We start from the raw sequence: 21,913 nt of genomic DNA, 5'->3' as shown, positions 1-21,913 counted from the left end.
GCCCCCCAGTAGATCTTTCTCTGCAGTTCCGAGGCCTGCCCTTCCCTCCCCTGAGCCAATCAGGACAGAGCCTTAGAGGAGGCACCTCTTTATAAGGGCACATTTGTGGGTCAGCGGATTCTTCATCCCTGGACCTGGGCATCCCAAAACACCAGAGGGTCTTAAGGGACCCGCACGTCGGGGGAGGAAGAGCAGGACCACAGCCTGGTCTAGCCGAGTTTTGGTCTCATGTCATGTAGTGTGCCCACAGTGTGCGAGTGTGTGCGCGCGCATGTGTGGACTTCTTTGTGTGTGTGTGTGTGTTTGCCCATGCACACAAGGAAGATACACAGCCAGCCACCATGTACTGTTTGTTCATGGGAGCTGCTGCCCCCACCTCCAGTCTGACCACTTGCATTTATTTAAGAAAAATCCGACACAGTGGTGGGTAGAACCCGAGAGAAAAATGGCTGTGGGATAGGGTAGGGGCGACACTGGCTCCCTTCTGCGTTTGCCCACCCTAAAGTCCCTCACAGCATTCCCCGGTGCCCTCTACTCCCCTCCTGGGTTCCGTCTTGTGGGGGATAGGTGGCTGCCTGCCCTATGCTGCAGAGGGAAGGCGCAGTCAGCAGGGTGAGGGGTGGCTAAGGCGTAGTAGTGTTGACCTTGCTGTGGGGGAAGGGGAAGGCAAGGAGGTCCCCAGGCCTCTGGCTCTGGGGTGTGATTTGGCTAGAGATGGATCCAGGACTCTTTCCCCTTTAGGTCCCTGCCCAAAGCCTTGGGGCAGGGGTGGGAGTCCTGAGAACTCAGGGAGGTGCCTGGCTTGGCACCAGACCTCTCTGTAGAGTCAGCTCCCAGGTCCTGGGAGGCACGCGAATGCCAGCAGATGCTACAGCTGTTCCCCTAGCCCCCAGATACGTCATCCACAGCAAGATCCTTGGCAGGGCAGGCAGCCGCCACCTCCCCACCCTGCAGGACAGAAATCCCTGAATATTAGTTTGAGGAAAGTCTTTGTGCAGCCTGTGACACAAGACCCCCACAGAACCCCCAGCACGGGGGGACGACGGGGGGGACGGGAGGCGGGGCCAGGACACAGCGTGGGCCCACCTGACCCCAAGCTGGACCTCCTTGCCTCACTCTTGGGGCAGGGAGTTGCTTAAGATGGGAGGAGATTTGGAAAGGGTAGAACAGAGGCTGGGGTTGCTTTCCTCCTTGCGAGCCACTGGAGGAAGAGCTCTCCACCTGCAGGGGGCAGAAGAGGGTAACGGTGTGAGGCGAGGGGAGGCCCAGACACCGAGGCGGCCCGACCCGCACCGAGCCAAGCTGCAGGGGCAGGGAGTACAAAATGAATTCAGCCGCCCAGAGTCCGTGTGAACCGGGGGTCCCGGCTGTGTCCTACCCCGAGCTGACCCCGATGGGGGAGTCCCTGCTACTCCGGTTGGCGCCTCTATGCGATCTCTTTGATTCTGCGCATGTAATTGTGCAGGTCCGGGGCTGCAGTGGGCCGCGTGGTGCCCGCCACATCGGGGCAGCCCCAACCCAGGTCCTCTTCCTCCTCCTCGTCCTCTTCGCCGGCGGGCACCGAGTCATAGGCCAGCTCCTCTGACGGCAGCGTGGTGAAGGTGGTGAACTTGACGCGCTTGCGCTTGGAGGTGGGCGAGCTGGCAGGGTCCTCGGCTTGGTCCCGGGCTGAGCCGCCCGAGGAGCCGTCGCCCCGGCCGTGCACCTGGCTCTGGACGCTGGTCTGAGAGCTGCCGCTGCTGTGGTGGTCGCCGTGGCAGCAGGCGGGCACGGTTTCCAGCGGGTTGCCTGCCGGCGGCGAGAGCTCCCCTTGCACTCGCAGCGGCTGCCCGTTGCCCAGGAACACCCAGTGGTGAGAGTGGTCCATGCTGGTCTGGCCCTCGGGCGGGATGCGCTTGTGCCGGTAGCGCAGCACGAAAACGATGCAGTTGATGAGGAAGACGAGGATGGCGAGGCAGAAGACGCCCAGCAGCGCGTACATGCCAATCTCCAGGTCGGTCAGACCCCGTGGCATCTGCAGGAAGCCGGTGGGCAGCGGCAGGAAGTCTTCTGTGGGTGGCACGACGGGGCTGGCGGTGCCCGGGCCTGGGGCCTCCGGTGCGGGTAGCGCAGAGCCTGGCGGGCCAGCTCCCCGGGCCTCGTCCTCGCCCCCGCCAGGCCCTGGTTGGCTGGGGCCCGGGTAGTCATAAGTGGGGTCCTCCTCGTCCCTCCCAAAGTGCACCCGCAGGCCCACAGGGGTCGTGGCCAGCACACTCTTGCGTCTGGTTTTCTGGCAGCTCTCAGCGATGGTTAGCTCTGCGCGGAGCAGCTCCCCTGCCCCCTCGGCCTCAGCCACTACCAGAGGGAAGGCCCGATCCTGTGTCACAGTGGCCACACGCTCATCCAGGCTGCTCACTAGCAGTCCGTAGTCTCGGGGACTGTAGAGGGAGAGTGGGGCTGTGGTGCCATCACTGTAGGAGAGCCAGAGGCTCAGTAGGGCTTCCTGGAGGAGGAGGAGAAGGAGAAGTCAGGAGTCAAAGAGCTTGTTTAGCTGGCTTCCTGCTAGATCCTGGGCTCTGTAGGGGCGGGGACCACAGGTCTCTGGCTCCCTGCTGTATTCTCAGCACTGGAACTGTGCCTGGCCTGTGGCGGGCACTAAGAACTGTTGCTCAAGTGAGAGTCCCCCTTACAGGGTGTGGGGAGGGTAAATCCCAGACCATGGCATCCAGGCCTCATACTGCTCTGAGGATGCCCTTGTCCACTTCACCCCTCTGCCCTGGATGAGCCGAAGGTAAGTTTTGCCTTGGGTCTAATTCAAGTCCCTTCTGCTGCTGGAATAGCTCCGTATCTCCATGCCTGACCTTGGGCTTACCCCCATCAGACAGCAAGCTGTTGAGAATACACACCCACTCCTCACTTCTGCCTGTTGGCTAAAACCTTCTGAGAATTGCCCTCGCTCCAGATGAGGAAGCAGGGTTCAGAGAGAAGTGATTGGCTTGGGGTGATGGAGTGAGTTAGGGACAGAGGACCCCTGTGTCCTGATTCTGGGCTCAGCACTTGATGCTCACCTCCTCATTCCCCAGGATTCACACCTGTCACCTCCTCACTCCCCAGGACTCCCACCTGTCACCTTTCCACTTTTGCCCTGTGGCTATGCCTATGGTGTATAGTTGGGGCTCCAGAGGTAAGTGAGGGTACTTCCTGGGGGTGATGTGGAGGTGACAGCCCTCTGTGAATCCAGGAGGGAGACCCTCAGAGGGAACATCTCAGGTGGCAAGAGCAGCAAGCGAGACCTTGCTCTGACCTCCCACGTAGATGTTGTGGCCATGGGGTGGGCAGGTGTGCAGGGCATGGAGGGCAGAGATCCTCTGTTTCGTAAAGCCCTAATTTGGGGACTCTTGGTGCTAGGGCAAAGCAGAGCCCCCAGGTCCTCCTTCCGTACCACCAAATCCCTGGCTGGTGGGCCAAGCAGCCAGTTACCTGCTTGAGGAAGCTCAGGGTCTGCTGGGCAGCTGTGGTGGCTAGGATGGTGTGGCTGCTCCCAGGGCTGGGCCGCAGGGAGAGGGCCAGGCTGGCCACCACCTGGGCCTGAAGCTGTGTAATGCTGACCTTCTCCTCCGTCACTGTCAGCAGCGTCTCCCCGAGCACAGCCTCCGTCAGCGGAGACACCACCTGAGACAGAGCGGGACCGGGATGGGAGAGAGCTAGGAAAGCACAACCCCCCTGCCCAAGATCACCAGCTAGGGAGAAATCCCAGCACTGCTGCAAGAGGGGCCTGAAGGGTGAGGCAGGCTGGGAGGCAGGACTTCGCAGCTCTGGCTCAGGTCTGCAACCAGGAACCAGTGTCCAGAGGTCGTGAGAGTGTTGGGGGCTCATAGGAGTCAGTCAAGAACACAAATGAGAGAGTTGGGCCAATTCTAAGGAAAACAACAACCTCCACACAGTGATAAGTAGCAACTGATGTGCAACCTCAATGTCAGGGAGACAAAAGGGAGAGGTGAGGACTGTGGAAAATGAGGGAACTCATTCTCACGTATAGGAGGCACCAATACCGGCTTCAGCTGATTGTTGCCAGATTCATTTTTTGTGAAACCAGAAATCTATATGTTTTTTGTTTTTTTTTTTTTTTTGAGACGGAGTCTTGCTCTGTCGCCCGGGCTGGAGTGCAGTGGCTGGATCTCAGCTCACTGCAAGCTCCGCCTTCCAGGTTTACGCCATTCTCCTACCTCAGCCTCCCAAGTAGCTGGGACTACAGGCGCCCGCCACCTCGCCCGGCTAGTTTTTTGTATTTTTTAGTAGAGACAGGGTTTCACCGTGTTAGCCAGGATGGTCTCAATCTCCTGACCTCGTGATCCGCCCGTCTCGGCCTATATGTATTTTTTAAATGAGAAATCTCCCAGTTGAAAACACGTTGGATCAATTGTTTTATGAAGAAGATATGTCTGCAGGCAGATGCTAGCCTACAGGTCACAATAGTTTCTTAGGTAGATGATTTCTATCCAGACACCCAATTGTCAGGGTAGAAACAAGTCAGGAAAGGTCAAAGTTGAGTTCCTAGATCACCAGACGCACCTTCCTGGACTCTAGGCTGGCTGACTCTCACCTGCTCCCCCTCTGCTCTCAGGGAGGGGTTTGCTTGAGTCACCCACACTGAGGATTGATAAAGGTTGATACAGCTTGGAGTGAGAACTTTTACCAGGATGAAGCTAAGAGAGCTTGACCTTGGAATTTCAGACAAGGGGCAGGCAGGGAAGAGTGTTCTGGGGGCCAGTTGGGCTTGGGAAAATCTGAGTTCTGCACCCACAGGTAAATAAGGCTCCCAACACTGCCCCTTTGTGCTGGGACAGAGCCCATACCTACCTTAAAGGGTGTGGTGCCTGGCTCCAGCCCTGCCAGTGTGCTGCTGTCCACCATGTGTGCCACTCGGGGGTCACCCACCCGCATGAAGTCACTGACTAGGTCAGTGACCTCCACCAGCCAGTCCGGGCCTAGCATGGTGACCACCTGGTCGGTGCCCTCGGATGATGTCGTGTGGAACTGGGTGAAGACCTGCAGGGTGGCATGCTGGTACTGCAGGGTGCAGCCCCGGCTTGCACTCTGCCGCCGCTCCTCCTCTTCCTCGTCCTCGTCCTCGCTTTCCCGGACTGACCTGGGGTGGGGACATGCCATGCTGAAGGCTTCTCACCTGGGCTCTGACCTGCACAGTTCACACCCCTCACCCTTGCCCTGTTGGGTCCTCCCAGCTTCCCAGAAGCTCTGCAAAAGCAAGCCTCCTCTCTGGCTCATGCCTTTCATCTCTAAGTTTGGAGCCAGGAGTCCCAGTCTTTTCTCTCCTAGAAAAGTACCTTCTTGACCCTACCTCCTGTTCCTATCTGCCTCCTCTTGGCTTAAGCCAAGCCTGAGAATAGCCGGTATCAAATCCTAACAGCAACTGCTGCCTCTTCTTCAGTACTAAGTTTGTGCCTGGCACTGTTTTAAGCTCTAACCTGGAGCAAATGTGATCCTTTTTATAGAACACCAGAAATCTTAGCTGAATTGTGTTCTGCGGTTGTGAGAAAACTAAGCAGAACCTGTAGGTGATGAACTCAGACATTTAACTGAGAAGATTTCCAAGCAAGGTGTGGAAATTGTGGCCTGGTTTCCTTTTGCTGCTTTTAGTCAAATGTGAGAGGAGAGAGACACATTGATAAACTGTTAAGCAAAAGGGAACCTGGACTTGATGATTTGGGAAATTCTCAGCCTGTGCACATTGCAAAAAAAAAATGCTAAAATTGAGAGGTTTAATGTCAGGAAGGTGCGCTTTGGTGATAAAGTCAAGTGTTTCTCTCTGTAGCTAGTGCTTTGTTGGTGTACTGGGGGATCAAGCAACTAGAATATTCATTTACACAGAGAGTTCTTTCACCTGGGTTAATTAATTTATTCCTCACAAAAATCTTATGAGGCAGGTGTTATTGTGCCCATTTTACAGATATGGAGATGGAGGCACAGAGCAGTTACATAAGTAGCCCAAGTTTACACAGCTAGTAAATAGCAGAGGCAGGACTTAAACCAGGCTGTCTGGCTTCAGAGTCCACTGCTACTCAAAGCAGTATCGCTATCACCCAGGAGCTGGTGAGAAATGCAGAATTACAGGCTTTACCCCAGACCTGCCCAGTCAGAATCTGCATTTTACTCCGATCACCAGGTGATTCATGTACACATTAAAGTTTGAGAGGCACTTGTCTATGCCACATTGCTCTTCCAAATCTCTCTGAGTTGAACTCAGCCCAGTTCTCACTTGGCTGCCTGTTTCTCTCACCACCTGCTTCTCTCTCCAGCCACACCCACCTCCTGCTCTTAGCTGCCCGTCACTTTCTTCTCTTCCCTGCTGGGCTTTTCTCTCCAGCAGCTCTGAGTGGGTGATTGGAATGCAGTGAGTACACATGTATATGCCCCACATATGGGCACCCAGGTGCCTGAGCTTACAAGCCCACAAGGGAGCCTGGGTATGAGTCACAGTGTGCCTGCACTCATGCACTCACTAGTGTGTCCTTGGTGTGCCCAGGCTGGGGCACATGCGTACAGGTGTGTCTGCTCCATTTTGTCTGCCTGACTGCAGGCAGTCTCTTAACCTGTCTCCCCAGCCAACTCCTTTCAGTTCATTCTTTAAGACTTAGCTCAAGAGTTGTCTCTTCCAGGAAGCCTGCCTTGACTTCTCCTGGCGGAAGAAGCGGTCCTCTCCTTGTGCCACTTGATTCCCTGCACACAGGGCTTCCCACCCATCACCATGTTCTGTGGCATGCATATGCCTTCCTCCCTTGCTGGACTGAGAGACTGGCAGGGTCAGGCACTGGCCACACTCACCCCATCTCTCAAACACTTGCCAGTGCCTAGCTTACAGTAGCTGGTCAATGAAAGTTTGTTCACTGCACAACCAACCGACAGACTGTGTATACCAAGGGCCTTATACCCATATGCAGGTCAGACTGTTGGCCGAGGTTGTATCCACCCATGAGTATCCCAAGTATCTGCCATAGGAGAGGGGCTGTACCTCCGGTCGGGGAGGATGGGTACCCTCCAGCCCTTCACTTGGCTGAGGCGGGCATCTGAGAGCTCAATGTGCAAAGGCAGCTTGGGGACCCAGACTGTCATTTCCAGGGGGGCATTGAGAACGTCGTAGCGGAAGGTGACCCTGGCGTTCATGGACCCTCGAGACTCTTTTCCGCTCACAAACACGTAGTCGCAGCTGCTGGATACCTGGGGGAAGGGAGGAACAGTTGGCACATCTTGCCATACAGGTCTTCCTGTGAGGCAATGCAGGGAACTTCAGTCTGACAAGCAGGGCTGGAGGGAAAGTCCTAGGATGCTGAAGGAGAGGGAGCCAGTGCAAGGAGGCATTGATTCCTCTGGGAGTCCCGGCTTCCATCACTGCTTTTGCTCTTTCTCGAGATCACCTCTTGGTGCCCACTGGGGAAGGCTTTTGTTCCTTAGTAATGAGCCAACATGCAAATGCTTTTCAGGTGCTGTTCCCGATCTGCCAGAGCCACACTTTGGAGGAGGCTCCAGGGTGAGGGCCTCTCAGGCCTGGCTCCCCTCCCCCAGCAGGACTGGCGGGGCTCTGGAGCCAGGGGTCTGGCAGGTAGAGTCCTCTATGGTGCAGAAAATGACATGGGCACTTAACTGGGCAGGGAGGACATTGAGGTGGAGGGGATGGGGATGAGGGGCAGGCCCATGTCCTCCACAGCCTCTCTGGCATGGTTGCCCCAGGAGAATGGGCAGGTAGTTAATTTCCGGTGAGGGGGGCTGCTTAACCAGGTGTGGAGATGAGGGAATGGGAGAGGAAAACTCAGGACCAGAGAACCCCAAGCATAGACGGGTGGATGGCCGCCACCCACGGATGTGGCTGTGGTAAATGCCTGCCCACCTGGATACCGACTTGCATTCCTAGAGGTTCCCTGGATGGAAACCACAGGCCTGCTGAGTACATCTTGGTGGATACCTGTGCCCACTCACAGAGGTGTCACTGCCAGTACTTTAGGGCAAACGCAGATGGCTCTGTGTGTTAAATATGCCCACGCACACACCCGGCAGCCCAGAACGGACGCTGTGTGTACATGCATCTAGGTGCTCATGCTGGCGCACGTCCATGGGTACATGGTCTTCAGTTTGGGGGCAGGTCTATCATTCAGCTGGTGGGTTGATGATGCCCTGAAGGCTCTGGAAGGACCCAGGGGCGTTGGGACTATGGCTTATCCATGGAGATGAGTCCCTGGGGCATCCCAAATCCTGCCAGCTCCCACCATCATCTCAGAGGGGTGCGTGGAGGGATGGGACAGCAGCCCTGCCAGAAATGCTCATTTCCCACCTTGGAAGGCAAAGAATTCCAACTGCAGACCTGTAAATTCCACTTACAATGTGACAGACTCCATAAGACCTGAGTATATTTCATCGAGATTTGTAACCAATTTCATTTAACATCTTCTCTAATTCCCCTTGGTTCTGCTCTGGAGCTGGGGTGGGGGAGTCTGGGTGGCAGAGAAGGTGCTGGGTGAGGGCCCTTGGGAGCAGATCTGTTTCTTCCCATCCCAGTCTGCCAGCAGTGGACAGCCTCACAGACTTCTGGTGAGGCTTCTCTGAAGGGGGTGATGCAGTGGAGTGGGGGGCACCAGACCATCTGCTCTGGCTCCCTTGGAAGGCATCCTTCCTGGATCATGGATAGAAGAGGTAAGCCCCATGCTCTCTAGACTTGGAGGGACCCAAAGGCAAAGCATAGAGAGAGAGAGCAGGAGCGAGCCCAAGCGACCAGGAGGAGGACATCTGCATTCCAACTGTCCTGCTCTCCTTCAAGCTGAATTATTTACAGAAGCAAGAACGAATTCAGTTGTCTAATCATCTGATTTTGATGGCTGTTGGAGGGTGGCATAGTGAGCAGCTGGCCCACCCCACAGGTACCAGGGCTGGACATCTGCTCACACCACTGCCCACTCTACTGCCTCCTCTTCCCAACTCACTTCTGACCACCGTTCAAAGCCAGGGGAAGGAGCAAATCTGGAGCCCTCTTGGGGAGGTGGCAAACTGGGTCATTGAGTCAGATGAGTGTCGTCTGGGCTGGGCTGTGGAGGACCTGGGGCCAGAGCAGTTCCCTGGGGAGGAGCTCAGGGGTGGGGTGGGAGCTCACGGCTGAGTGGAGCCTTTAGGAGCTGGAGGAGCTGGAGCGTGTGTGCTGGGAGTGGGGCCCTCAGTACACAACCTTCACACCTGGCCTTACTCACATACTTCTTGAGGCTTCTTCCTGAGCTACATTGCCTTCATCCAATCACTCGCACTCTGGGTTCAGAGCAGGTCTTTGAGGGGTTGTCTCCCTCACCCACCCCCTGTTGCCTTGCCAAGTGTCTGCCACACACCAAGGTTCAATAATGTCTTGCTAGATTGATTTCAAGTTGTTGACACTGCCTTCTCCCCTCTGGCCTGACAGTCTGTTTCATATTCCTATAGGAAGCCCTCCAGGACTGGCCAAGGCAGTATCCAGGGGCAGGAAGACGGAGTACCATGGGAGTCAGTAGACTTGGGAATGAACCCTTTCAGAATGGTGTGGTGAAGCTTGGGATGAAGTAAGGCCAGTGCTGTAGGAGGAAAAGGGTGGGGCAGCTGCTGCAACAGAAGGGGTCCCAGCACAGGGAGGCATGAGTTCAGTCTTAGTGGATGAATAAGAGTCAGCCACCTGGACTCTGGTCTGAGGTTCTGCTCTCCTGAAGGCCTAGGGCTTCTTCCCCAGGGCCCCCACCTCCAGGATGCCCACCTTGATGATGTCTTCATTGTCTGACTCGCATTCCACCAGGGCAGAGACGTCTAGGACGAGGCCATTCACCTCAATGGCAATGACCTTGACAGGGATGGCCACTGTCCTGCCAGTCAGAATGGCCGTATTGATGATCTCTGTGTCCTGCAGGGAGGAGAAGCAGGGAGGGGGGCTCTGCTTGTGGTCCTCTTCTGTCCTGGGGCACACTAGCCAAGGCCCCGGCTCCTGGACGCCCCCTCCCTCCCCCCCAACTCCTCAGATGCACATCCTTCCAGTGGGGACACTTGCACACGTGTGCAGGGATAGGCAACCACCCCACCTCACACTCCTTGACAGATGGTCTGCTCACTTGGGCTTTTGCAGGAACCTCAGGGTCCACCTCACTGTGCTGCCAGGAAACAATCCTTCCCCAGGCCCCTGCCATCTCCTCTTAAACAGCTTCCAGGCTCCTCAGGACTCACATAGTAACGTCCAACACATGCCCCTGGCCATTCAAGCTGCCCTGGGCTGGCCCCAGACAATCATTCCAGCCCTACCACTCCATGACGCTCTTTCTAAATCTGTAGTTCTTTTGAACAAACTACTCATATTCTCACTACTGTCCCTTTGCCCAAGTAATGCCCTGCCTAGGACACACCATGCATCTCTGGGAGCCCTCGCTCCCAGGTGACCTCCAAGACTCAACTGCATTGCTACCTCCTCCTGCAAACTTCCCATCAGTGGTCCCTCCATGGTGACATCTCCCACCTCTGCCCCCATGAGCATCTGCTGTCCTCATGGCCCCACAAACACAACACACATGCACACCCCTTCTCACACAGGCATACCTGGGCATGGCAGGAAGTCTCACATATACACACATGTCAATTTGTACATACACTCAATGGTTCACATTCTTGTCACACAAATGTGCATGCATGCATAGACCCAGGCATGTTCTGGGCCGGTCACCTGCCTGCTCACCATGGCCAGGGGCAGAATGGCTTGCACATCCCGCTGAATGACCGTCAGCTCAGTGACTGCCCGCTCCAGGTCAGGCAGGGTGCCGTGGCCACGGTAGTCAATGTGCCACATGATCCTCCGCTTGACTGACTGGCTGGTGAAGTTCTCCATTTCAAAGTCCAGCTGCAGGATTTCCAAGGGGCCCTGGCCCTCCCTGCCAGGGGAGGGGAGGGAAGGAGAACAGAGGATGAAGGGCTGAGAGTGGCCCAGGAGCTCAGAAACCCTCAATGGGGACCCCACCCCTCCCCGGGAGCTGCCTGATGGAGTCCTGTGAACCTTCTCCAGCCATCTGAGGTGCTCCAGCTCCAGGATGCCACTGAGGGGCCTGGACCTCAGAGACCCCAATGGCCAAGCCCCAGCCCTCCCCAAGCCCAGCCTCTTCCTTCAAAGATTCCCCACCCCTCTCAGATGGCTGCTCTGCAAAGAGGTGGGTAGATGCACCAACTCCGGCTCACCAGGGGGGCAGGGGTGTGCCCTGAGCCCAGGTCACATCCACCGTGGCTGTTGAGTGCTTTGCCCCAGTCAGCAGCTCTGAGGTCACATGCCACTGGCCACTCCGTGACTTGGTACCTAAAAGGGTCACACCCTTCTTGGCCTTTACCCTGGGACAAAGTGGGAGGAAGAAGAGGGAGAGGGTCAGGCTACAGCCCAAAGCTGCCCATTGGCCACCATCGCTAGGCTGTACTAGGGGAAAGGGGAACAGATAAGCTAAGTTACCCTGAGTCCTGGATGTTTCAGATGAGTGTTTCAGATGAATTTGGGGAATCTGGTATCACACAGCTGAAAACTCTGACCCTCAGTGAAAGCTGCAATCCCTTCTACCATATCCCTGCCAAGTCTTTGCCTCATCTCTACTGGCATACCTTAGTGACAGGACTCAGTACTTCTGCACACATCTCATTCCTTTTTCAGAAAGCCCATGAAAACTAGAAAGATCTTCCCTGGATGCAGTTGAGCTAAAACAGCCGCAGGTTCTGCTGGGCAACAGAGAACAATTCCCCTCCATCTTAACTGTAGTAGTTCTTCAAAAAGCTGGCGAGGTGAGTAGGTGTTCTCTGAATCTTCTTTCCTTCAGTTCCTCCAATTGTTTGTTGCCATAGTTCTGAATCACCTCACAGCCGGTCACACTCCTCTGGACACTAAATGTGATACTAAATACGACACTTCAGCTGCACCCCAATGAACATTGGCTAAAGTGAGGCGATTGCCACCTCTCTAATTCTGCGAGCTCTACTCCTATTAATGCAGCCCAAGATCTCTGATGACTGATTTAACTTATGTTCACATTCAGGTGTCAATCACTGAATCAGGCATGACTCTTTCCAACAATATTTGAACTTGAAGGTAGGACACTGAGGAGACAGGGAAATACTAGAAGTTGCAGGCTAATGGTGATGTTTCAGGTCCCATGCATAGTGTCTGGGGGTGGGGAAGCATTTTGGTGGGTGTCCTCAGAGTTACACAACATAGGTCAAACCATAGATTCCTAGTGTGAAATATTATCATGTTTTGGGGGGATGTGATACAATCGAAGGCATTTTTGAGTTTGCAAACTGTGTCCTTTTCAAGGTGTAAAAGGATAGAAAGAGCTGGGAATCCTGAAAATTTTTCTCCCAGTTCTAGGACTGGAGCAAATGTCCCAAACACACACACACACACACACACACACACACACACACACACACACACACCCCACACACACACACGCTTCTGTTGGCTCCCAGCCAAGAGGCTGCTCTCTGGTGCCCATTTCTCTTTCTTGGCCTCAGTCTCCTTGTCTGTAAAATGTCTAAGGGCCCTTCTAGTCCCAGTTCTATTTTTCTGGACATCTATGATTGTGAAACTGATATTTCCTCTTTACCATGATGCCATTTCTATGAGATCCAGAAATAGGGGCAGGAATGTTTGTTGCCATTAGACAGATAAGAGCCCTGTGGCTCCAATAAGCGAGGTATCTTCCTGAGGTTGCTCAAGTGCTAAATGACGGACTCAGGATTAGGATGCTGGACAGGGATACAGCTGGGAGGTCCTCCCTCCCGCCCACCCACAAGGAGTCAGGTATGCATTTGATCTTGGAAGGGAAACCAGATCCCCACCCATCTTCCCTACTACCTGAGTGTAAAGTGCTCCACGCTGGGGCTGGAGGGCGAGGAGGAGTTGGGGGCCAGATAGAGGAGGATGCTGAGCACTTCCCCGGGCTTGAGGGGCCGATCTGGCAAGCGGATCATCAGGTTGCTGTCCAGCCTGTGCTCCTGCAGGGTCCTCCTGGGGGGCGGGCGGAACAGGCTGATGCTCCCGATGCGCAGGAGGGGGTGCTGGGTAGGGCTCTCCGCTCGGGCCCCCACCCCGGGCCCGGCCCCACGGCGGGAGCCCCCGCAGCCCCCCGACGCATCAGGGGCGTGGAGCGTGTAATAGAGCTCGGCCTGCTGGCTCTCCCCCGTCGCCTCGGGCTCCAGCCCGTCCGGGGACTTCCGGCGGGCCGTGGGCGGCGCAGCTGGGGCTGGGGGCCCGAACCAGGCCAGGGGCAACTCGGCCCGCACAAGACAAGTGGCCAGGCCCCCGCTGAGGCGGCAGGAGCTCTTGACTTCCCGGGCATCCCGGAAGGCGTGCAGGCGGACACAGGGCAGCCGCTCGGTGACGCCGAAGTCGTCCCAGTCCCGGCCGGCCACGTAGAACAGCACCTGGGCCACGGGCTGCGAGGCGGGCACGCGCGAGCGGACAATGAAGGCCCGCACCTTCCAGTTCACCGTCAGGCGCTCGGGGATGTCCAGGGTGCTGGAAGGCTGCAGGAGCTCCCGCGCCACCACCTGGCTGGTGCTGAAGGGCCCCAGCGAGACGTTGAGGACCGGCAGCTCCTTGGTCTGGAACACCACGAAGGGCTCGGAGCGCTGCAGGGAGCTGTTGGCGACCGCGGGTGACGGGGGCCGCGCCTCCCGCAGGAAGAAGGCCAGCCGCGTGTGCGACAGGCGGTAGCTGACCGGCAGCACCGGGCTGGCCTGCGGCCCCGGCGGGCTGGGGCTGGCCGGGTGGGAGCGGCCAGAGGCTGGGGACAGACAGAGGAAAGAGGCCCAGGGTGGTCAGGAGAGGGCACGCTGGGACCCCCGGGTGCTCCCAGCGTCGTCTCGCCCACCCCACAGAGGGCTGCCCACTCTTCTAACTGGGCAAGTTCAGCCTGGCTGTCCATCCTCCGGTGGGCCCCTAGCCTGGCTCAGACCTGGCTCCCCGAGCTCCAAGCCTGGCACCCCCTTTGCTCGTATGTGAATTACCCTCTCAGCCGCCGCTTCATTTATTTACCTGAGACATAGGGGTAAAGCTAATACCATCGCAAAACCTTGTGAACCTTCAGGAGGTTCTATCCCCAGCGTCCTCACTTGTAAAACAAGTATAAAAATTGTTTCTGCCTCAAAGTGCCATTGTGAGGACTTTCAAAGTCGTGCAAATAAAGGACTGAGTGGACTCGGGTGCTGAAAAGAGTCCCTGTGATCCCTGTGTAACCTGCACTGCGCTCCGTGTGGGACAGGCGTTAGTGTTTTTCATCCTCAGATCAATCCTTTGAGGTACGTATTATTATGATCTCCCTCCACGCAACCAGTTTTCTATCAGTAACTTCCTTTTTGAGTGCCAATTCTAACATCTTACAGACAAATGAACTAAGGTGCATGACACTTAAATAATTTAACCAAGTTACCTGGGTAAAGGGACCAGCAGTGGGACTCGAACCTGGGGTCCCCTGACTCTCAAACCCAAGCTCCTTAGTATTGCACCTGCTGTCTCAGCTGGTGTAGGGTCCCCAGGGATCCAGCTGTCTCCCTTCTCCCTTTGGCCACAGACTATATAAACAGGAAATTTTATTCTCAGTCTCGCATACCTAAACATGGGCCTCCTCCCTCCTCTTAACTCCCTCTCCCCACCTACCAAGGAGGCTGCCAACTTCTGGCAATTCCACCTTGGGCTGCCCCTTATCCTCCCTCCCTGCTCCCATTCTGGCCTTACTCCTGTCGCTATGACGACATACCACTGGCCAACAGGGTCTCCCCTCCTCCCTGGCATTCTCCTCCCCCACACAGCAGCCAGAGTGTTTTTTCTCCTGGACACAAATCAGACATTGTTGCCCCCCTCACTCCCAGCTCAAAACTTGTTGGACATTGTCAAGGAACAGGAAGGACCCAAGTGGAGGCTTGAGGTTTGAAATCTTATTTTGGATCTCCCCAAGAACCTCCCGAGTCACACTCCTCAACTGTAAAATCAGGACAATGATAACAGTAATGCTGGTCTTGCAGGAGGCTGTGTTGTCATTTGTTTTGTTTCTGAGAATCAAATAAGAAAGCACTCTATAAATTGTGCAACACAATGCAAATGTGTATACATCAAAGAAGTTCTCCCATCTGCTTACAAAATAAAACCCAAACTCACTTTTGTACCTGAGCGTAACATTCAGGGCCCCCTACACAAAGCATCAGGATCCTTTTTCTCCTAGGACTCCTCCTCCCAGTCCCCTGCTGATGGACAACTCACTGACCTTCACACTCACAGATGCTGCTTTATCTCCCCTCCTTTGCTCATGCTGCACCCTCTGAATTAGATTCTCTCCTTTCTTATTTGTGCACATCCAAATCTGAATCTTCCTCCAGGGTCCAGCTTCAATGCCACCTCCTCCGTGAAGCCCTCCAAGATGTGCCCTCAACTCCTGGGAGTTTCCTCAGAGCTTTGTCCTTCTCTGAGGGGACCTCCCATCCTGCCTTGTGTAGGAGTTGTTACCTACCTGGCCTTGCACCAAGAAAGCCTTCAACAAATCATGGCTGATCTACACTGAGTGATCTGCAGAGACCTACGTCCCGAAGAGGAGACTCCGAGTCAGTACTAGACATTACTTGCAGTTTATGCATATTTATCATTTTACCACTGTCAATTAAACCTTGGCAGTTTCACAGACTTTCACACCCAGTTCCTCGCAAAAGCAGTAAACTAAAAATTCCCTGCTCTTGGGGCTCTGGTCTCAATATCCTTTAAAACAAAATCTGCAGTAATCTTCCTTATTCAAAAAATAAGGCAACAGGCTTGGGGTATGACAAAGGCCGCTGGGGTGGGTTGTTTTAAGAGGCGTGGCACGTGCTCTCACCACTTCTCCTGTGGCATGCTCGGGAGGACCTGAGCAGCCCTTAGGACCAAGTGGGGAAATCATTGGCAAGAAATGCTGGGAACCGATGGTGGGGTGGGGGTGTGCAGCAGAGTCCAAATGAGGACAGGAAGTTGTTTGCAGAGATGGCGAGAGCCTTTCTGGCTGGTGCCTGAGGTCTCATAATGTGTCCCTGCAGCCTGGGGAATGCTGGCCCCGAGGCTGACTGTGGAAATGCAGGATCCACATTTGGACCCTGCTTTGGAAGCAGCAGCAAGCAGGCGAACCAACCAGCTTTGGGACTCAAGTGCAAGGCCCCTCTCTGCCCCAGACTCACTGTGCAAGTTGCTTTCCATTTTGAGCCTCAGTTTCCACCTCTAAAGTTGCGGTGGTGACATCAGTCCCTCCCCCTCGCAGGGACATTGAGAGTAGCTGAAAGACCAAGAACAGGACATCCTCTGGGACCTGCAGAGCCGCTCAGGGCAGGAGCACTGCTGCATGTATGCGCAGGTACAGGGCCTTTGAGTGCTGGGGTCAAGGTGGGGCCCCACGCTCCTCCCTCTACGCTGGGAGAAGTGCAGCTGCAGTCAGTGAGCGCTCAGTGCTCACTATCCAGGCTGCAGAGGTACAAGGTGGTGGGGGGGACTAGCCCTGCCTTTGTTATCCATCCCTTGGAGACCCCAGAGCTGCTAAGTGGCACTTAGTCCCCTTTGCCCTCTCTTACTGTTCCAACTTCACGACTGACCATCTGGATTCCTTGGAGGCACAGCAGAGGCAGAGAACACCAGATGGGCACCGGACTCAGAGGGGCATGAAGGAAGGGACTGGGGAAGAGTGACTGCTTCCCCCACCTGAATCCCCTCACCCCGCTGGGGGAGGAGTTGGTCTAGCAAAACCAAGATCCTGGATCATCCAAACCATCTGCTGTTCGTGGAATATACTGAGAAAATATTTCTACCCCAGGGCCTTTGCATTGCCATTCCTCCTGCCTTGAATTTTCTCCCCTTAATATTCACATGTTTCTCTCCCCCTCTCTTTTTTTTTCTCTCTCTCATCAATCTTTGTTTAGGGACATCTTCCTGATCATTTATCTAAAGTAGCGCTGTCTTTCCCCCATCCCTGCTGCTGATCTCTCTCTATCCCTTTTCCTGTTTCATTTTCTTCATAGCACTTACCCCCACTTAACTCTATATTATATGCATGTGTCTGTTTCTGCCAACTAGAAATTAAGTTCCACGGGGGCACAGACAGGGCTTTGCTTCCTGCTCTATTTTAGTGCTTACAACATGGCCTGGCACATAGCAGGCCCTCGATACATTTTTGTTGAAAGAATGAAATTCTCTGAATGAACAGCCCAGCACTGACTGGGATGCTGGGGGTAATGAGTTCCTTGTCAATGGGGCATCCAAGAGGAGACTGGGTGGCCACAGAGCGGAGGGCTCCTGGCACCAGGCCTAGGGGCTCTGGACCCTGTTAGCAACATTGCAGATAAGAAAGCTGAGTTCCTGGAAGGGGAAGTAACCTGTATCAAGAAAACAGCTGGCATTCAGAAGAGGGAGCCAAAAAGCTGACATTAGGGCATTGCAATTTTTATATTTATGTCACTGTGGCCCACAGCAGCCTCTCCCATGACCACCATGAACCACTCCATCCTGCTGGGGCCCTATAGTCTCCTCAGCGGTGGAGCAGGGTGGGTCTCTGAGACGCTAGCACTAATCTATGCTCTCCCACTCACCTATTCTGGAGCTTAAAGCATCCTGCTTGATCTCTCTGGACCTCAGTTTTCCCTGGGAGGTGGGGAAGGCCCTTGAAGCCTTCTGGTGTGGCTGGAGAGGGAGGAGGTAAGACTGGTGGAATGAATAGATACATGGTCCATCAAGTTTTCAGAGACACTAAGTGTGTGCTTGAGTGTACACATATGTGTGTGCTAACCCATACTCTGGCCTGCCTCTCGGCACAGAGCTCTGACCGCCAGACATCATGGAGCATGGCACGGGAGGAAAAGCTACTGGAAGGTTCCTTGAAGGAAGACAGATGTGGGGTGGGGAGAAGGGAGGCTGATCAACTTAGAGACTGAGGTCAGGCCAGGACTGGAGGTGGAAGAGGGGAGAGATCGGGGTGGAAGGCACTGCGTGGACCCATCTTGCACACAGCACTAAGGAGTGCCCATGCCCTCCAGACTGACCTGGGAGGACACACACACGCACACACACACACCCGCTGGCACCTGTCTGCCCCTCACCTCCACAGCAGGCTGCCCGTAACAGTTCCGTGGGCCTGGTTCTGAACCCTGGCCCCACTGTGCCCCCAGGCTGCACTGCAGCTCTGTTTTGACCCCAGTTTGCCCTGCAGACCAGTTAGTCTGCTGCCTTCCTGTTGATGGCCTGGGCTCTGACTTGGTCTTCAGGCATTTGGGTCTGGCCCTGGGACCCTCTCCCTTGCTGCCATCTCCTGAGAAAAGGGGCTTCTCCATGTCTTCTCTGACTTGTGGCAGGGTGTTACGGGCTGAACTGTGCCCTGCCCTTGAAATCTTAACCCTCAGTATCTCAAAATATGACAGTATTTGAAGACAAGATCCTTAAAGAGGCTACTAGGGTTTAAATTAAGCTGTGAGGGTGGGTCCTCATCCAATATGACCAGTGTCCTTATAAGAAGAGGTGAGGATGCAGACACACACAGAGCGATGTTGTGAAGACACAGGGAGAAGGCAGCCGTCTATGGGCCAGGAAGACAGCCCTCACCAGAAACCAATCCTGCTGACGCCTTGACCCCAGACTTCCAGCCTCCAGAACTGTGAGAAAATAAATTTCTGTTAAGCCACCCAGCCTGTGGAACTTTGTCATGGCAGGCAGCCCTAGCAAACTGATACATGAGGATTGACTATTTCTGCCCCTCCTAGCCTCAGATTCCCCCAGTAAGATGTAGAGACACCATACGGCAGGGGGCGGTGGAGGGGTGGGGAAGACAGGCTGGGATCATCCAGCTTTTGCACATGGGGGTAACGATGATGCCTGAGGTATTCCGAGTTCTCTCCAGCATCCCCGACCCCTGCCAGACTGTGCCTAGCGAGAGACCCTTTCCATGTGAGCTGGACCAGCCCTGTTCTTCTCATAACCCAAAGAGACAAATACATGAATAGTGGTTTCACCATCCCGGCAGGAGGGTATCTGACCCAACAGGACCCAAGAGAAGACTTGCATGTGGGAGGATGTGGGGGTTCCCTCATCCTTCCATGCCCAGCTCAAGCATCATCTCCTCCCTGAAGCCTTCTCTGATACCTCTCACAGCCACCCATCCTAGGCAGACAGCCCCTCCTCTCTGCTACTGCTCTGCTCTGGCCAGCTCTGACTCTGACAGATCAGGAGGAGCCTGGCCTTGGTATGAGTGAAACGCACGTGATGTGGGAACTCTCTCATTAGTCACTTCTGTGATTGCTCCCCTAGGGCCATGAGACACTGGCTCCTGCGTCCCTGTGCCTGCACAGAGGTCTCTCAAGCCATCTCCACCATTAGATGGCACATAGTTATTTTTCATACCTCTGCCTATCCAACTGAACTGGGATATGGGTGGACACTGGGGCTGGACCAGCTTTGCATAGTACAAGGTCAGCTGGCTGAAGGAGAGGTGATGACTTGGGCCCAGTGGGCCCTGAACACTGCCCTCCCTAACCACCAGGACAGGGCCTCTATGTATAATACTATTGAACAGTTGGTGTCTTGGACAAAGATGCCCAGCTCAAGTGGCACACAGTGGGTGCTTAACAAATGTCAATTCCATACCTTTCTGAGGCTGGGGGTACCTGCTCAGGCTTGCCCTAGGTGTCTAGGAGCACAGCAGGGGCCCTCTGCCTCTCCCAGACAACCTTCTCCCCAGGTGCAGAGGCAAGCCGCTACCTTACTGGGTACATAAATGAATCTCTGTGGAAGCCAGGGCCAGGCAGCTTGGGGGTGGGGGCCCCCCTGACCATCTCCCTGCTTCTAATCAAGATCAGATGCCTCCTACTTCTACCTCTAATTGTCTCCAAATTAAAACTAATCTCTTGCAAATCAGAAAAAAAATTGTCATTAGCTTTGGTGAGTTTGTGGTTCAGGTGCACAGCAGGTATGCCAGCAGGGCTGGAGGGTGCTGGGCTGTGCTGGGAGGGAGCTTGGCCTGCTCACCTGTGTGTGTGTGTGCACATGCACATGCATCCGCACCAGATGTCAGTGTTTAGGGATCCGTTAGCACTTGCTCTTGGGTTTGCCTGAATATAGAAATCAACCAGAGCAAACAAAACAACAGCAGACAATGCCTAAGGAAGGGCCCAGGCTTATACAGTCAGAATTTCCAGGGGACAGGCCTGGTATCCGTACGTTTATGAAGCATCCCAGGCATTGTTATCATGGCAGATGCTTGGATCACAGCGCTAACTAGGAAGGGTTGGTGAAGACACTGAAGAGGCTGTGTTGCATAGCGTAACGTTGGCGCTGTTGATAGTTAATGATGACAAGTACCCAGAGCTTGGAACAACGCCTGGCCCATATAGATGCGAAACACATCTTTTTATCAAATCTATGAATGAATGAATGAATGAGAGGGGGCATGAGCCATGATTAGTGCCAGTGGTGAGAATCCCAGGTGCCATGTGGTCCATGATGAACAGGCCAGAAATAGCCTCTGCCCAGTGACCCCACCCCAACCCAGACTTGGAGGACCACAGGAGTGGTATAACCTAAGGAAGTGGGAGGGACTGGCCCTGGGGAAACACCCCAACCCAGGAGAGCTGCAGCGGAGGAAGCTGAGGCCCAGGGTACAAAGAAGAGGGCTCTGAACTGGGAGGAAGGATGCCTGGGTTTCAGGCCTGCTCTTCCTTGGCTGATTGGCAAGTCCGATCTAGCAGGTCATTTCTGCTCTCCAGGGCCGTATTTCCCCATAGGCAAATGGGGAATTATTAGCCCATGATACCAAATCATTCCTGTGGAGCAGAGTGTCGCAGTGGGAAAAACCTAGGTCTTGAGAAAGATGTTTTATTTTTAAAATAATCAGTGATACCCGGTGTTAGCAAGGGGCTAAAGAACTGGTGCATTCCTCTGTCCTCCTGGTGGAGGTTGAACTAGGCAAGCTTTCTAGAAACCAATTACAAGATAGGTTTTAAAGGTCTTAAAACTGTCCATGCTCTTTGACCCAAGAAATTCCACTTTGGGAATCTAATAAACAAAAATCTGCTCAAAGATTTACAAATGTTGGCTGGGCATGGTGGCTTACTCCTATAATTTCAGCACTTTGGGAGGCTCAGGAGGGAGTATGGCTTGAGACCAGGAGTTTGAGACCGGCTTGGACAACAAAGAGAGATCCCATCTCTCAAAAAAAAAAAAAAAAAAAAATCACCAGGCACGGACCTGTGGTCCCAACTACTTGGGAGGCTGAGGCAGGAGGATCACTTGAGCCCAGAAGTTCAAGGCTGCAGTGAGCTATGATCATGTCACTGTATTCCAGCCTGGCCAACAGAGTGAGACCCTATCTCTAAAACAAACAAATAAAAAACAAAAAAATTTACATAGATGTTCACTGTAATGCCAGGTTTACCAGTAAAAAATTAGAAACGACCTAAATGTCAAAAGCAGAGTTACATTTAATAAATGCAAATGCATGAAAATGGATATATGCAGCCATTGTAGATCAAGTTTTCAAAACAAATATTTACTTGAATGGGAAAATGTTCACAAAACAGTGCGAATTAACAAAGCAGGGCATTAAACTGACTATATAGCATAATACCAATTTTATATACAAAGATGTAAACACTGGGAAGAAATGTATCAAAATGCTAATGGTGATTATCTATAGGGAGTGGGGATTACGGATGATTGCTATTTTTTACTTTATGTTTTTATGTATTTTCCAGTTGTCTGCAATGAACACACATTGCTTGTAAAATTAGGAAGGAAACAATAAATGCCATTAAAAATAAACGAAAGTGTTTGAAGTTGTTCCAAGAATTTTTTTTTTTAAAGAGGAAATTCTAAAAAAAAAAAAAAAAAAGAAGAAAGAACCTGTTT

At 53.9% G+C, this 21,913-nt stretch overlaps 1 protein-coding gene across 2 annotated transcripts in view; it reads right to left on the bottom strand.

Moving 5' to 3' along the window:
• Positions 1-344: 344 nt before the first annotated feature.
• The window catches only part of TMEM132E (transmembrane protein 132E), a 58,513-nt gene continuing 36,944 nt past the window's right edge, over positions 345-21,913 (bottom strand). The window contains exons 2-10 of one of the 2 annotated variants that reach the window (XM_011937677.1): positions 13,345-13,802; positions 12,872-13,074; positions 11,215-11,361; positions 10,721-10,913; positions 9,758-9,901; positions 7,010-7,215; positions 4,840-5,128; positions 3,460-3,651; positions 345-2,482 (exon numbers count right to left, since the gene is read on the bottom strand). In XM_011937677.1, coding sequence (XP_011793067.1) covers positions 1,427-2,482; positions 3,460-3,651; positions 4,840-5,128; positions 7,010-7,215; positions 9,758-9,901; positions 10,721-10,913; positions 11,215-11,361; positions 12,872-13,074; positions 13,345-13,802 — 2,888 coding nt within the window. In that variant the 3' untranslated portion in view covers positions 345-1,426. Of the gene's footprint in view, positions 2,483-3,459; positions 3,652-4,839; positions 5,129-7,009; positions 7,216-9,757; positions 9,902-10,720; positions 10,914-11,214; positions 11,362-12,871; positions 13,803-21,913 lie in introns of both variants that reach the window. The other variant, XM_011937676.1, reaches the window with a different exon arrangement.

The sequence above is a fragment of the Colobus angolensis genome, unplaced genomic scaffold (genome assembly GCF_000951035.1).
Source record: "Colobus angolensis palliatus isolate OR3802 unplaced genomic scaffold, Cang.pa_1.0 Scaffold167, whole genome shotgun sequence".
NCBI lineage: Eukaryota > Metazoa > Chordata > Mammalia > Primates > Cercopithecidae > Colobus > Colobus angolensis.
The sequence above is the reverse complement of the archived record's forward strand: the minus strand, read 5'-3'. Positions and strand labels throughout refer to the sequence as shown.